Source organism: Ammospiza nelsoni, chromosome 1 (assembly GCF_027579445.1).
Source record: "Ammospiza nelsoni isolate bAmmNel1 chromosome 1, bAmmNel1.pri, whole genome shotgun sequence".
Taxonomy (NCBI): Eukaryota; Metazoa; Chordata; class Aves; order Passeriformes; family Passerellidae; genus Ammospiza; species Ammospiza nelsoni.
In genome coordinates, this window is record NC_080633.1 from 8185225 (window position 1) to 8198406 (window position 13182).

Genomic DNA, 13182 nt, shown 5'->3' on the forward strand with positions numbered 1-13182 from the left:
CTCACCAGACACATCTGAAATGACAGGCTGATATAAGAGGGACTGTGAAATATTGCACACAAAGATAATTAAAACTTCACCTGTAGCTGCACACAAAGCATATCTGCTTGTTAACATACAGCAATCTCCTTCAGTCTGCACTGAAATTCAAGTAATCTTCCCATGATAGTAATAATGAAAAGCAAGAAAAAACACTTTATATGTTCTTCCTGCCCATCATGGCCATTAACAAGTGCAATTTGTTTAGGGGCAAAGAGAAGGAGGCAAGGGAATGCACAGAGAAATTAAGTAAGCGAGCTGTGGGATCACATTGTAATGAAAATTTATTCATGGATTCCTTTTTTTTCCTCAGTGTCAAGTGGATTATTACATTTAGGTGCAACACTTTGGATCATGCACTCCCCCGTGCAAAGCCAAACCAAATGAGGCAGAACAGACCTGGTGCCTTTGGCAGAGAACAGGGAGGTCACTGGGTGATGCTGCCCTGGGACTGGGGCACAACCAGGGAGGGCTTGGAGCAGTGTCCCTGCATGGAACAGCCAAGCTGGGTGCCACCAGCAGCAGTGGTGACTTGGGCTCCCATCTGAGCTAGAAACTACAGTGGGAAAAGCTCTGGAATTATTATTTTCCCAGTGAAATCTGTGCCATTGTGTATTTGGGGCTGTGCACCCACCCCAGTCCCTTCATGGAGCTGGGATAAGCTGATTCCTGCTGCTTGTTGGCTGCACTTTTCTTTTTTTCTGTCTTCAGTTGCATGATGAAACTGTGAAAAATATGCAGGGTGTGGATAAAAGCATTAAGGGCCATTTTCTGGGAAAATAGTTGTCTGGGGTTAAATTGCTTCTGGCCTGTGTTGAATGTGAAATGTTCCCAGCAGGGAATCAAAGGGATGAGTGTAATCTGCTGTCTCCAGCTGTCCAGTAACCCAGGGGTCATCACTTCTCCTCCTAGAACATCCAGCATTTGAAGAGCACATGCACAGCTGAACAGGAGAGTGAGATGGCAGAGAATTTTTGAGGGAGATTTCTCAGCTCTGGAATACACCAAAGTCATCTCAGTGTGGTGCATTCCACTCCTCCCCCCAGGCATTAGAAAGATAAATTGAGGGCACCAAGCAGCAAGGTGTGAGGTTGCACTGCTGTTGTTAAGGTTTTGCAGCAGTTTTGTAATAAAGATGGTTTCCCCTAGATGGAATAAAAATGGATTTAGACCAGAGAGTATCTCATTCAGTTTTTGCCTAATTGTAGTGTCTCTCTTTTTGCCCCTCTATATGTTATAAAAGCAGATAGGAGTTGGAAAGGAGTAAGTTGAAGTTGAAACAAGGTCTCAGTTTCTCACATGCATTTCAGCTCTTCATGCCTGTGCCACTGAGTCATTATCTGAGCCCACAGGATTGTATTTGTGTTTCTCCCAGATGATGGAAGGAATGATGAATTTGACTCCATGTCCTCAGAAGGCTAATTTAATATTTTATGATACTATATTATATTAAAGAATGCTATACTAAACTATACTAAAGAATACAGAAAGCATATTTACAGAAAGGTGAAAACAAAATAATGAAAACTCGTGACTCTCTCCAGAGTCCTGACACAGCTTGGCCCTGATTGACCAATGAATGAAAACATTCACACCAGAAACCAATGAAACAATCACCTGTGGAGAAACAATCTTCAAACACATTCCACATGAGCAAAACACAGGAGAAGCAAATGAGATAATTATTGTTTTCACTTTTCTCTGAGGCTTCCCAGCTTCCCAGGAGAAAAATCCTGGGTGAAGGGATTTTTCAAAAAATGTGAATATAACACCAGAGAGTTCCCAGACTGGGGCTCTTTGAGGAGGAGTTCATCTTCTCAAATTAGGAAGGAGCAGAATTTTACCTGGTTTCAAATTTAGGACCCAAATGTCAAAGGTGTGCTCTGCCTGTATTTCAGGCTTGATGTTGAACTAATGTTGTTTTGTTTTTTTTCTTTTTTGGCTTGAATCTTGAAAGAATTAGGATTAGATAAAAAAGAGAAACACACCAGCATTGCTGATTTTTTATAGTTTTAAGTTTTCCCAAGACTCAATGTCTTGGAGCTTCTGACAAGTTAATTTACAAGCCTGCTAGAGATGCACGTTGATGTGGGAATTTTCCTGAGCTATAATTGTGTTTTATTTTACTGGTACTACTGTAAAAGCACTATATTGGTGCACCAAGTGAAACTGCATTGAGATGATGAGCAATTAAAACCACTTCTTACATAATAAAGCACATTCTGTCTTGTTGCACTTACTTAATATACCAATTCAATGTGTTATACAGTATTTAGCTAGATTATAGTAAATCACCTATTTAAAGAAGTTTTTCTTTCAGCTTTGCATGTGGTGAAAAAAGTGCTGGGAACAGTAAAAGGATAATGACCCATAATGGCAGAAAGCTAAAAATGAGATTCCAGTTGTCTCCTGGAATTAAAGGCTGTAGCAATGTTGTTAAAGGCAAGCTGTTCTGTGTCCCCTGTTGCTCCTTGTATCAGCATCGCAGAGTCTAAGAAATTCTTATTTATTTCTTCCAGGCAAAGTAGCAAGGCAGAAGAAAAAGGTGTTACTGGTGGGGGTAGGTGCATTGAAAAAGAGGCAGGGTGGTGGCAGGGGCTGTGAAAAATTATAAATGCCAAACTCTACAGGGCCCATCCCTAAGGAGAGCTCACTGAGGGCACAATAAAGCTGTGAGCATGGAAATGGGGTTTTGCTGCTCTTCCCTATTTGTGATCCTTGCCTCCCACTTTGTTATCCCAGGCACCAGGGGACAGGGGCTGGGAAACCTTCCCTGCATTTTCTCCCTGGGAAGCAGCTCAGATCAAAACAGCCTTTGCTTCTGCTCTGGGGAGGGAATTTCAGAGGCAGTTGTTTGTTGGGTACATGCTGTAAATATCAAATAGATGCACTGCAGCACATCTTGAAAGAACAACAGATCACAGCATTAAATGCATCATCCCAACAGACTTCTTTCCACCTGAGCTTGTGATTGCATCTCTCTGGACACCTGAATGGGCTTCCACTGGGGGCTGATTGTGCTTTTCTTTTGCATTGTGATCTGTGTGGTGAAGTTTTGCAGAACTGCTGCCTCTGAAATTCAGTTCTGGGGCTCACCTGACCCTTCAGAAAATTTGCTGAGCTGCTAAACAAGCAGAAGATTTCTTTTTTTAAACTCCACTGCCTGATCCTCATTTATCTTTCCAAAGGAATACAACTGTACTACATCCTGTTGAAAATACCAATTTTGTGAAGAAACATCTGTCCTACCATTGCAAACTTCCTGCTGTTATCTTGTTAGATGGTGAATGTTATCCAGGTGTGTCTAATCAATACCTGCCTGGGAGGACTCCAAGAAGCCCTTGGGTGGTTCAGGTGCTGCTGTCACCTCAGTGAGGGTGGGCTCAGCCTGGCCAAGGGCTGAGTGATGCTGAGCACCACTCTGGGCAGGGCTGCAGGGCTCCTGCAAGACTCCTTCAGGTGTAAAACACCAAAGATCTGACTGCTTTGGGTCATTAAAAACCCAAAACCATTCTTTTTTCCCCCATGAGGAAGGACAGAAGGGTGCCAGTGATTGCTTGGTGGCCCTGTGACATTTGCTGTGCCAGTGCAGAGCTCCATCCCAGCATCCCTGCACATGGCCTGGGGCAAAGTGGCCTCTGTCCCTCGGGAGGGGACACAGAGGTCCCACAGGAGCCGCTGCTCTCTGCTCTCCTGACACAGGGTAATGTTTGCCAACCCTGCTGGTGTCTGGAGGCTCATTTATCTGAAATGGCTTAGAACAACCTCAGGACTCAAATTTCCTTTATTCACCAATCTTCCTTAATCTTAGGGATTGAAAATTACAATTCCCTCGATGCTGGCTTTCATCATACTGAGATTCATTCAATTATCTTTCATGTCTGTTGTTCAGGGCTTAAGAAGTTGCCTTTTCCTCAAATCTGTTGATCTAAGACTGGAGTGGCCTTAACAATTCTGACTCTACCTTCTCTCTTTCACTGTCTCTTGCTGCTGACTTGATGCATGTGAATTTCATAACCTTTTTTGTCTACTTTTCATTCATCAGTTATAAAAATTATAGAAAATTACAATTTCATTAAAATATTTTTTAGAGATGGATTTAATTTTTTTGTTTGTTTTCATATTTTATTGCTCAGTTTTACTTTCTGCTTCCCATAATCTCTCACAAATAATGAAAGTTTCCCTCACAGGCATGGTCCTGCTAATGTTTTATAAACCAGTCTCTCCTCTCTGGTAATGTGGACTTGAGACAAGCTTTACTGCACTAAATTTTTGGGCACTGATGCTGTGTTTTTGTCAATGGATGTAGTTCCTTCAAATTCTTTGCACTCAGACTTAGTCCTGCTAGAAGTGAAGTTGTCCCAAACCTTCTTGTCCTCTGTGGTGAGCTGTTTTGTCTGGTATTCTGTCTGTGCTGTTCCTGGGGAGGGCTCAGTGACTTCAAGGGCCATGAGCTCCCTCTCCCTGGGTCTGTTTTCTCTGCCTGTGCATTTCCTGACTGAATTCAAGACAGAGAAGCAGATGGGGTTTATGATTTCACCTGTTCTGCTTGGCAGGTTTTTAAAAGTTTCTCCCCAGGCCTCCCTAATCCTCTGCACTGGCTCTGTAGAGCCTCAAGGCTGATCCATTATTTCTGGGAATCGTTGTTTTTTGAAATCAGTCACTTTTTTCCAAGTGTGACCACACACCTGTGCTTACATTCACAGGCAGAAAATGTGATATACCACCCAGACAATTTCCTGGAAGTTGAAAGAGAGGTGAGGAGTTGGAAAAGTGAATTTTGCTATTGAATCATAGAATCAGAGAGAGGTTTGGGTTAGAAACCTTAAAGAGCACCCAGTTCCAACCCCACTGGACACCTTTCCCTAGACTAGATTGCTCAAAGCTCCAACCATCCTGGCCTTGAACACCTCCAGGGATGGGACATCCATGACTTCTCTGGCGAAGAACAGATGGAAAAAATCCAAGAAAGATTGAAGAAATTGAACAAATGGCTGCATGCCTGAAAATTATAATTTTCGGCATCATTTATCCTGAACACCAGCCCCAAAGAAAGGCAGATATAAAAAATGAGATACAGTGATGACCTTTATCAGCTCTGGTGACAACTATAAATCAGGCTGCAAATCCTCATCAGCTTGCTGGACAGAACTCATTACAGACAGAGGCCACTGCATTGCTTTCTGTCTTTGATTGAGGTATGTCCCATTTAAAAAAATGTTCTTGCACTGGAACAAATCACAGAAGTCCAGGAATATTATTCATCTTTTGAGGAGTGAGACCCAGCTAAACTTCACAGTGTTTTGTTTGGAGTATAATGCAGATCAATTTGTTCTTCTCTTTAACAGACCAATTTTCTGTTCATTAACTCAGACAATGTGTTGATGGCTGGTTTTGAATATAATGGCAAGATTTAGAGCCCTAACAAATCAGCACTGCTTCATTTATTTCTTTTTTTATGCGTTCTAAAAGTACATGTGGCAGATTAACACTTGATTTTAAACTTGTTACGGTTTAAGAAATAATGGGAAAGTCTGTTATCACCTACTTCCAACCATGGAACAACTCTTATGTAATCTTGAAGTTTCATAGTTTATTAAAATGTTATGAGGGGCTTTTTGGAGCATAAGGAGCAATAAAATTTGGTAGCAATGTCATTATGGGCAGTAATGTGACTTCCATCAGCTCCTGCAATGTTCAAGAAACAGCTTCATAGACTCATTAGATTAATAGGCTACTTTACCTATGTTCTGAACTTGGAGCTGAATTTCATTGCTCTTTTCTTTTCTGTAATTAGGAAATATCCTGAGAGCCTTACAATTATCCAAATGTTTTGCTGGCCATGCCTAAAACATGATTTTTATTTCTGTCTGGAACTTTGTGTGGATTGGAAAACATTCTGTGCTGTTGACAGAGGGTGATTTATTAAACCAGTAATATTTTTCAACATGTCTGATAATTAGGTAATAGTCTGTCTCTGTTTTCCTTTTTTTTTTTTTCCTGGAATGCCCAAAATATTTCTGGAAAATAAAAATTTAGTCTGCATAATTTCCTCTTATAACAAATAATGCTTCAGCCTTTGTGGCCTGAGTATATAAAGACCAGGTATGTACAGAACATTAAATCTTTTATTGCCTCACTTCCTAAATTGTTGGCATAAACACTTTTCTTAAGGATCTGGACACAGAAGCTGGAAGTTAGAGTTGTAAATAAGCTAGTGCTGGATCAAACCCCAGGGATTTTCTCTTCTGGCATAAGGGCTAGGACAAGGGAAGATTCTGAAATGTAGGCAAATCTCTCAAGTTGAGGATTCAGGATATTCCTTTAGTCCCTCCCAAGGGCTGGTTCCTGAGCTTCCTGAAAAGCATTCCCCTTCAAGAAATCTAATCTTTGAGGGATTTTACTTCCATTTTTCTAATTCTAATTTGGATCCACCTGCAGCCCTGGCACCTGCTCTGGGACTGTGACTTCCACAGTTTGTTTGCCTTCAGCATGAAGAAATAATCCCATTTATTTGTGTTGAACCTGACCCTGGCTGGCGTCATCTGCTGCCTTCCAGTATTTATTCTGGAAAAGGAAGGGAATGAGCATCCCTTATTTATCTTCTCCATACTGCTTATGACTTTTTTGACTTCTGTCCTGGCTCTGTTCAATCAGTTCTTAAGTTTAAGTTTCTTAGTTTGTTCAGTCATAAATTGTATGAAGGAATACATTAAAGATAAATGTAAGTCAATCTAATTCAGATCCTTTTTTTTTTTTATTCAAGACAGACGTTTCTGATACAATTTATTCCATAATTTTAAAAAGAGTTTTACTTTGAGAACTTTGCCTATGAATCTGCAGGGCTGCTGCTCTGATTTGGATTCTGAGAATCTTAGTGTCTCTAAAACCTTGTGGTTTTGAGAGGATCAACTGTATTGCAGCAACCATTTGCCTTTCCAGAATCTGATCCATGCAGTCTCAGGGAAGATTTCTTCTTCCTCCACTTATGTGTAAATCTGTGATATGGAGGAGGAGATTTTTTTTTTTTTTTTAATTGACAGCAAGAAGTAGAGGGTAGATTTTCATCTGCACCTTCAGAGCATTTTATAAAACTGGTTAGTGACTGTGATGAGGATTACCATGACCAGGTTGGAAATAAAAGACTGGAACATGAATTAGGAGCATGCTAGGTCTGTACCCCTAAGTTTTGAAAGAACCAATTCTCCAAACCCAGTGTTGCCTTTAGCAGGTAACCCCAACTGGGCAGTGCACACCTCTGCAGGTACAGTGAGCTGGGTTTGTGCTTGTACCCCTCCTAGAGGGTTTCAACTCAACTTTGACTCATTCCAGGACGTCCTATGTGTAATGTTAAACCATCCACATGTGTTGTTATCTTATAGCAAAGCTCCCATACCTTCTCAGTGATTTCTCATGATTGTTGCCATCTTATCACAAAAGTTCCACACCTTCCCAGTGATTTCTCAAAGTCAGCTCCTCACAGCACTGACTCCTCCTTCTTCAGCACAACCAACAAACTCCAACTCTCTCCCCAGCCAGCTAACCCCCTCTTTTGTAGCACTCTTCTTGGACACAGCTGTGGCCTGTTAAGGGCAGGCCTGTTCCTGATTTTTGGGATCAGTACAGCTGCAACTCCTCAGGTGTGAGATCACCTTCCGCACTATCTTTATTTTCCTACATTCTATCCTCCCACACACATGTCCCTAGCCCTTGTTGTATCATGGTGACACTCCTGGGGCAGCCACCATAATGGTAGGTGGTGAGGAATTGTTTCAGTAGCTGGAACTTGAGGTTTGGTGACATCAGAGAAAGAAAGCAGAGGTTTGGTAGAATCCATAAATTCTCAGTTTAGCCAAGCTGCAAATAAACCATAACCCTAGTCCTGTGCCAAGAAAAACTGCTGATTCCTTTAATGGCAGAGTGCTTGGGACTTAAGTTTTGTGTTTTATCTGCAGGGCAGTGCATGTAAGCACTGATCAGACTTGAACTTCAGTTTATGACATCCCTTTATTGTTGTAATGTTTTTAATCCTGAACCTTTGCCCTGTTACCTAACCCTCATTTGGAGTCCCTTTCATATGTCTGCCCCAGCCTTTCTGTCAGGCAGGCTGTGTGCTTTGAGAGCTGGACACTGTCTCCAGTATTTTTCTTCTTGTCCACCTGTCTTGAGAGCTGGAGCAGTCCCAAAGTGCACAGAGACGAGAGGATTTGCCTTGTTTCATGTGCAAATGGTGATTTCTCTGCATATTTCTCCTGCTGGCATAAGTCTGCAGCACAAATGTCAGAGTTGGAGCACAATATTAAGGTTGCAGAATCTGCTTTGTTAGGGGGTCATTTGCCTTTCCCTTTCAGAGATTTTCCAGGCTTATTAAACTCCTACAGAGACTGTGGAACTGAGAAGCCTTTAATCATAAAGAATGGGGGTTTTATACCTTGTTTTCCACACTAACTATAGAGCATGCTGTGTATGTACATTCAAACCAGGTCACTCTTGCATTCATCTCAGGGAAAGTGTGGCACAACAAACATGTGACAAACACCAACCACATCATTTTATGGCTGTCCTCAAAGCCACTTTTAGCAATGGCTGTGTTAAAAAATAATTTGAGTTCTTCAGAAAGAAGTTCCCAGCAGTACTTTTGGCTTTAAGTCCATAATTAGGTTCCACACAAACACAATTTCAGATTTCCTTAATGACATTTTGTTTTCCTCCTTGCAGATAATGAATTCATTTATAGAAACCAGAATGGCACAGTGATTCTGAGGAATGTCGAAACCAACAGTTCAACAATATTAATAGAAAACAAAAAAATTGTAAGTATTTTCTATGACAAGTAGCTGAATTTCACAGCTCTCTTGCAGTTGGATCAGTAAAGCAGAAAATGACTTGGGTTTCAACTTCATGTATTGTCAAGGAGAAGCAATTCACTGGTGCTACAATGGGCTATGCAGTGATGGATAATGTGAGATTGAACTCCAGCTTTTGTTATTATTCTGCAAGCTCAGTTTCTCTCATACTTCTGGAAAGTATCATATAGAGATTTGCAGCTAGTCTTGCATATCATATATAATTGAAAGATGCATAATTCTCGTCTCTGCATGCTTAATAAAAAGGACAATTGATATCATTTACTGTCTATTGCCATTCTCTACATTCCTCCACGCAAATACTTATTTTTTATCTGTGCATTTGCTGATTTTTCTTGCCTAATGGTTGAAATGTGATTTCAGTGGTTTTTATGAGCAGTGCTAAGGAAAAGAAGTGGAGCTGTATTTGAGAGAAACCCTAATTGTGGGAAGAAGTTAGTAGGTGACTATTGCAATGAATGTAAAAAAAACAGTCACATCTGATACAGCTTATAGTGATAGAAGTGTTTTGTAGCATTGTTTTGTGTAGTAGATGAAACCAGCATAGTGGCAGAGGTTAGTACATCAATTGTATTAATTATTTTTTAATGAGACAAAGAATTTATTACTGAATTATTATGTCAGGGCCCAAATTTAAACTTCACATGCTGCATTTAACCTTCAAACTTTACTGCATCACACAAGCAATCCTCTTTTACCAGAGTGTAACCTCCTTTTTACAATTCTAAGGGAATGGGCTGGCTTCCTTTAATGTCAAGGTCTGTTGAAGTCAAATTACTTCCATTTGGCCTCTTGTTTATTCCACTGGATTTTAATTATTGCCATTTGTAAGAAAAGCACAGTGCTACAAGATAATCCTGCATTTTCATGCCATTTTCCACCCTACTGCCTGTTCTACCTTTGCTCCTCTGCCCTCTCAGTAAATACATCTGCAGGTTACCTCCACATTAATGCATAAAGCCCCAGTGCAAGAACCACTATTATATGTACTCAGACACATTGTCTTTTTCCTCTTCCTTCCCAGCCCTGGGGCAGAAAAATTTTCTACTTGGTCATGTTTTCCCTTCCCAATGTTATTAACATAAAATTAAATCAAATCTGTCTCCTGTAAATAAAATCTAAAACCCATCCCTCCCATCCTGAGCTGCTCTGGGTCAGCAGCCTGTGAGATATCCCAGAGAGCTGCTGGGTGCCTCTTCCCTGGAAATGCTCAAGATCAGGTTGGATGGGACTCTGAGCAGCCTGGTCTGGCTGAAGTTGTCCCTTGTCAGGACACAAGACATCTTTTTGGCTGTCTTGAGCAGCCAGGACTCTTGTTCGGGGTCTCAGAGACTTTGGCACAGTGCTTAAAATGCTTGTGGTTTTGATTATGACTTGTGGAGCAAGTTACTAACTTTAGATGAAAATCTGCAAGCTACAATAAATTAAGTAGAATGATAGTGAATTTATCATGAAGTGAAAAAGTAGATTTTAGGGTTTTTTAGAATGAAGATTCAGAGAGCAAGATGGAGGGATCTGGGCATGTCTAGCTTTTCTTCTTCTTCTTGGCCTCCATTTTCTGGGTGATGTTGGCACTTTTAGATTGGTTTAGAGTAGAAGCTCACTGTCTAACATAGGCGATAGGTACTGGAAAGTAATTGTAAACATTGTATAGGTAATTTTTAGTATAAAGACATAACACTGCCAACAGTGCAGAGAGAATGCCTCTGACTGTCTTGCTGAGCAGATCTCAGCTAGACAAGAGAAAAATTTTTGTAGGTAAGATACAATAAACAACCTTGAGACCAAGAAATGAAGAGTCCTGACTCCTTCTTCAAGCGCCGGGCTGAGAAAAGAGACTTTCTAACATTTCTCAAAGTCACTCTGACCAGTGAGAGACCCCAACAGTCCCTGCTCAGTGCAGGGGTTTGGACTAGACAGCCTTTAAAGGTCCCCTCCAACCCAAATAATTCTGTGATGGTGCCACCTGTCCCCTCTGCTCCTGGCTGTCCCCAAGCACATCCATCCCCCCTGGCCTTGGGGAGGACTTTCCCCAATTCCCCTTTCAGTTTGGCCCTGTGGGACTCTCTCAAGGACTCAGATCTAATTTGTTAGATAAGAAGGTGAGATTTAAAAGGCAGTGCATGAGTGATGTGTTAGTGGCACCTCTCCTTGACCTTGGTGCCATCTGTGCCAGCAATGCATTATACTGAAACATGCTGGGGAGGAGAAATGGCTTCACTGCACAAATGAAAAGTGGGGCTGGAAAAAGGTAATTCCTGGCAGGTCTGAGATATCCTGGCATTCCTTCTTGTTAGCAAGATTTACAGTGCTGATGTTTGCAGAGCTCAGGTCAGGGTGCACTGGATCACTGCAGCATCCCAAAGACTTTTAACAGAGTTAAAATAGTTTTCCTCTGGGTTATCTTAATTGAGGGAGGTAGTGGTGTCTTTATTACTAATTTGCTCCAGAAGCTATTTACATTTATCTTCTGCACTGGCCAGTGAATACAGATAATGAGAGGAAATTAATAAATTGCCCTTTATCAGAGCTTTCCACTAACTACTGCCTACACCTGCCACCTCACCAGCCACTGTGCAGTAAGGAAAATTCTGGGTTTTTTAATATTGCTGCCTGCTCTGAGTCACATTGCATTTATTCTTTCTCTTATGAGTGCCCACATAATATTTCTGGGGTTTGAAAAAAAAAAGATACTATATTTTTCAAGACAGTTAATTCTGGTAGTATTCTTCATCCTTAGAGATGATCATAACCATTAACCATTAGTTCAAGGTGTCATTAGCTTGAAAACTGATGAATATTTGTTTCAAAACTGTGTTTATTTTCCAGGTCTCCTTAAAGGCTATCCGGTATGAGGTGTCACCTGACAGGGAATATGCACTCTTTGCCTTTGATGTTGAACCTGTAAGTAAACAGATTTCATTTCAAAATACACAGCCAGTGGCAAACTTTTTCTTTTTTTTAATTTTTTTTTTTTTTACTTTTATGCCAGCAAGATGATATTTTAAATTAATTGCTTCCTATGAAAGAAAGCAAGAAACCCCCTCACTTAGCAATTCTGAGAGCATGTCACACTGCCATCTAGTAGAGGAGAAAGGTATAAATTAGACTGTGAGGAAACACTGTCACTGCCAGGGTTTTATAGCCTCTGGGAGGGGGGATTGTAAGGACATGTCTTTGCTACAAGGATTTCTATTCCTCTTCTGTGATTTTTTTTTCCACAGTGCCTTTTTCCATCACCCTATAAATTTCTTTCCTAGAACAAAAAGCTACTGTCAGTGTCTCCCACAACTGAAATAATACATTAATTATGGTGTCACCATTCCCAGTGCTGCAGTTAGGCTTGAGCTATCACTTTCATTATAAATCCTTTTCTTCTGAGGGTTAGGTATAAATCATTTGTAAAAAATCACCATTAGGTTGATGCTAAGTTCTGGATTACAGCAATTTTTTTACCAGACTTCAAAAGGGAAAAATGTAATGAGTCATTTTTAAATGATGACCAAAGAATCAAACATAGGGGAAGCAATCCTTCTGCATGAATAATATTTTTGTCTTTCTCAATTCTGCTGGTATAAGGCCTGAAATGTTTGAGTGATAGCTATGCTCTACTACTTGGATGAACTATAAGCCCTATATATTTTGTTTCCATAGTCTAGAATATCACCAATTCTTCAAAATGAAAATAATTAATTCACTGACAGCTGTAATTGTTTTTGTCTATAATGTAAATAACATTTCAGCTGCTAACCAAAGGAAATTTGTGGGTCCTTTAGGCAGTGAAAGTTGTAGCTCTGTTGCATATCTCATTTCTATGCTGTCATCTTTGTGCTTTTCCTGACTTGGTGCTATGAAAGCCAGAAGAAGCATGTCTGGTTTTAGAAGAAAGGAAAATAAAACTATATCAGAAACTTAAGGAGTAATTAATAATGATTTTTCCTGGGAAATTACTGGTGGTGTGACTTCACTTACCTGAAGCTTAGCTGAGTTCTAGACAGAGATGGATGGGGAAGTGTTAATTCTAAACATGGAAAAGGCAGCCTAAGGGTCACTAAGCAAGCAAAGCCTTTCTCTCAAATTTCCCTGCATTGTAAGCCAGAGATGTTTTGCAAAATGCATTTCTTTTAGTGGAAATCAGCCTTTGTCTGTGGAAGCCCTGTGCCAACTCTGCTCAGATGGACTGTGCAAGCTGCAAGAGCCCTGAGGAGGGAGGGCTTCCTCAGTTCCTCTGAGAATGACAGAAACATGCCTTTAATGACAAAACAAACAAAAAAAA

At 40.6% G+C, this 13182-nt stretch overlaps 1 protein-coding gene across 4 annotated transcripts in view; it reads left to right on the plus strand.

The window, feature by feature from the left end:
• The window catches only part of DPP6 (dipeptidyl peptidase like 6), a 510686-nt gene that overhangs the window by 356469 nt on the left and 141035 nt on the right, over positions 1–13182 (plus strand). For all 4 annotated transcript variants that reach the window (XM_059469776.1, XM_059469758.1, XM_059469784.1 and 1 more), the window contains exons 4-5: positions 8758–8852; positions 11736–11810. In XM_059469776.1, the coding sequence (XP_059325759.1) occupies positions 8758–8852; positions 11736–11810 (170 nt within the window). The remainder of the gene's footprint in view (positions 1–8757; positions 8853–11735; positions 11811–13182) is intronic.